At 37.4% G+C, this 1,303-nt stretch overlaps 1 protein-coding gene across 1 annotated transcript in view; it reads left to right on the top strand.

Annotated features, from left to right (window-relative positions):
* The window catches only part of LOC103600881 (glycosyltransferase-like protein LARGE1), a gene marked incomplete at its 3' end in the record, with an annotated part of 143,705 nt that overhangs the window by 77,723 nt on the left and 64,679 nt on the right, over nt 1–1,303 (top strand). The window contains exon 6 of the mRNA XM_008585213.1: nt 789–960. Within this exon, the coding sequence (XP_008583435.1) occupies nt 789–960 (172 nt within the window). The remainder of the gene's footprint in view (nt 1–788; nt 961–1,303) is intronic.

Here is a 1,303-nt window from a genome sequence, read left to right as displayed (position 1 = left end):
GTTAGAGTAAAACTGGAATTTGTTTGCATTTCTTTTGTAAATGAACAGGTAAGATCTATCTTCATAGAAAGAACCCAATTTAGGATGCTTTGTAACACATGAATATCAAGTGCGCCTGTTTTGTATGCAGATAATTGAGCGCTGACATCCCTATGTCGAGACACGTGTTTATTGGTTTTCTTTTTATCAAATGATACTTTGATTGTCGAGAAAGCCTGTGAGGTAGTGTGGATGGGTATTGAGTAGAGAGTGTTTGAAAATGTTCATGTGTCTTTTGCTTTCATTAACGTTGTGGTTTATCATTTTAAGCAGGTATGGAAGTTTGGCTTTGTAAGACATTCTTCCTAGTCTAGTTAGTTTCTTAATAACTATTGTTGTAGCTCTGGCCATCGCCTCAGGTATGTGAGAGTAGTACTTGGTGGGAAATTATGAGCCCGATAAGTGTATTTAACTCTGGCGTGGGTACACGAGAGCAGTAACTGGTGAGCCCAAATCTTGAGCTGTTATTTTTTTTTTTGTCTTTTTCCGTGTCCGGCAACGGATNGGTTGCGATCCGTTGCCGGACACGAAAAAAGACAAAAAGGAAAAAAAAAAACAAAAAAAACTTCTCATGCCAAAATGTAAATACATAAACAGATTTTTAAGAAAACAATTATTCATTTATTCAAGACATTTTTATTGAGTATTTCTTATGGCCCAGTCACTGTTTGTAATGTTTAAGCAAAAAATTAATGTAGTGATTTTTTTTTTTCCTTTCTCCAATTCCCTCTCTGCCCTGTCCTGTTTAGTCTGAAGTTTCCTGGATCCCCAACAAACATTACTCTGGGATTTATGGTCTGATGAAGCTCGTCTTGACCAAGACTCTTCCTGCCAACCTGGAGAGAGTCATTGTCCTTGACACAGATATCACCTTTGCAACCGACATTGCAGAGCTGTGGGCAGTATTCCATAAGTTCAAAGGTACTTGTAGCACATTTTTTTTCTTATGTCCTTATAGGTGTTGGCATGCCAAGATCAGTGATTGTATTCTTAAAAACAGATGAGGTCAACTTCAGTGAGGTCATGCTCACGAAATGGGTAAGGAATTGTGAATGTGGTTAAGTCCCTACTCTGATTTGAAACATGTTAGAGTAAAACTGGAATTTGTTTGCATTTCTTTTGTAAATGAACAGGTAAGATCTATCTCCATAGAAAGAACCCAATTTAGGATGCTTTGTAACACATGAATATCAAGTGTGCCTATTTTGTATGCAGATAATTGAGCGCTGACATCCCTATGTCGAGACACGTGTTTATTGGTTTT

Source organism: Galeopterus variegatus, unplaced genomic scaffold, assembly GCF_000696425.1.
Source record: "Galeopterus variegatus unplaced genomic scaffold, G_variegatus-3.0.2 Scaffold3496, whole genome shotgun sequence".
In the NCBI taxonomy this organism is placed as follows: Eukaryota; Metazoa; Chordata; class Mammalia; order Dermoptera; family Cynocephalidae; genus Galeopterus; species Galeopterus variegatus.
Note: the sequence above shows the minus strand (reverse complement) of the source record. Positions and strands in the feature narration are given on the sequence as shown.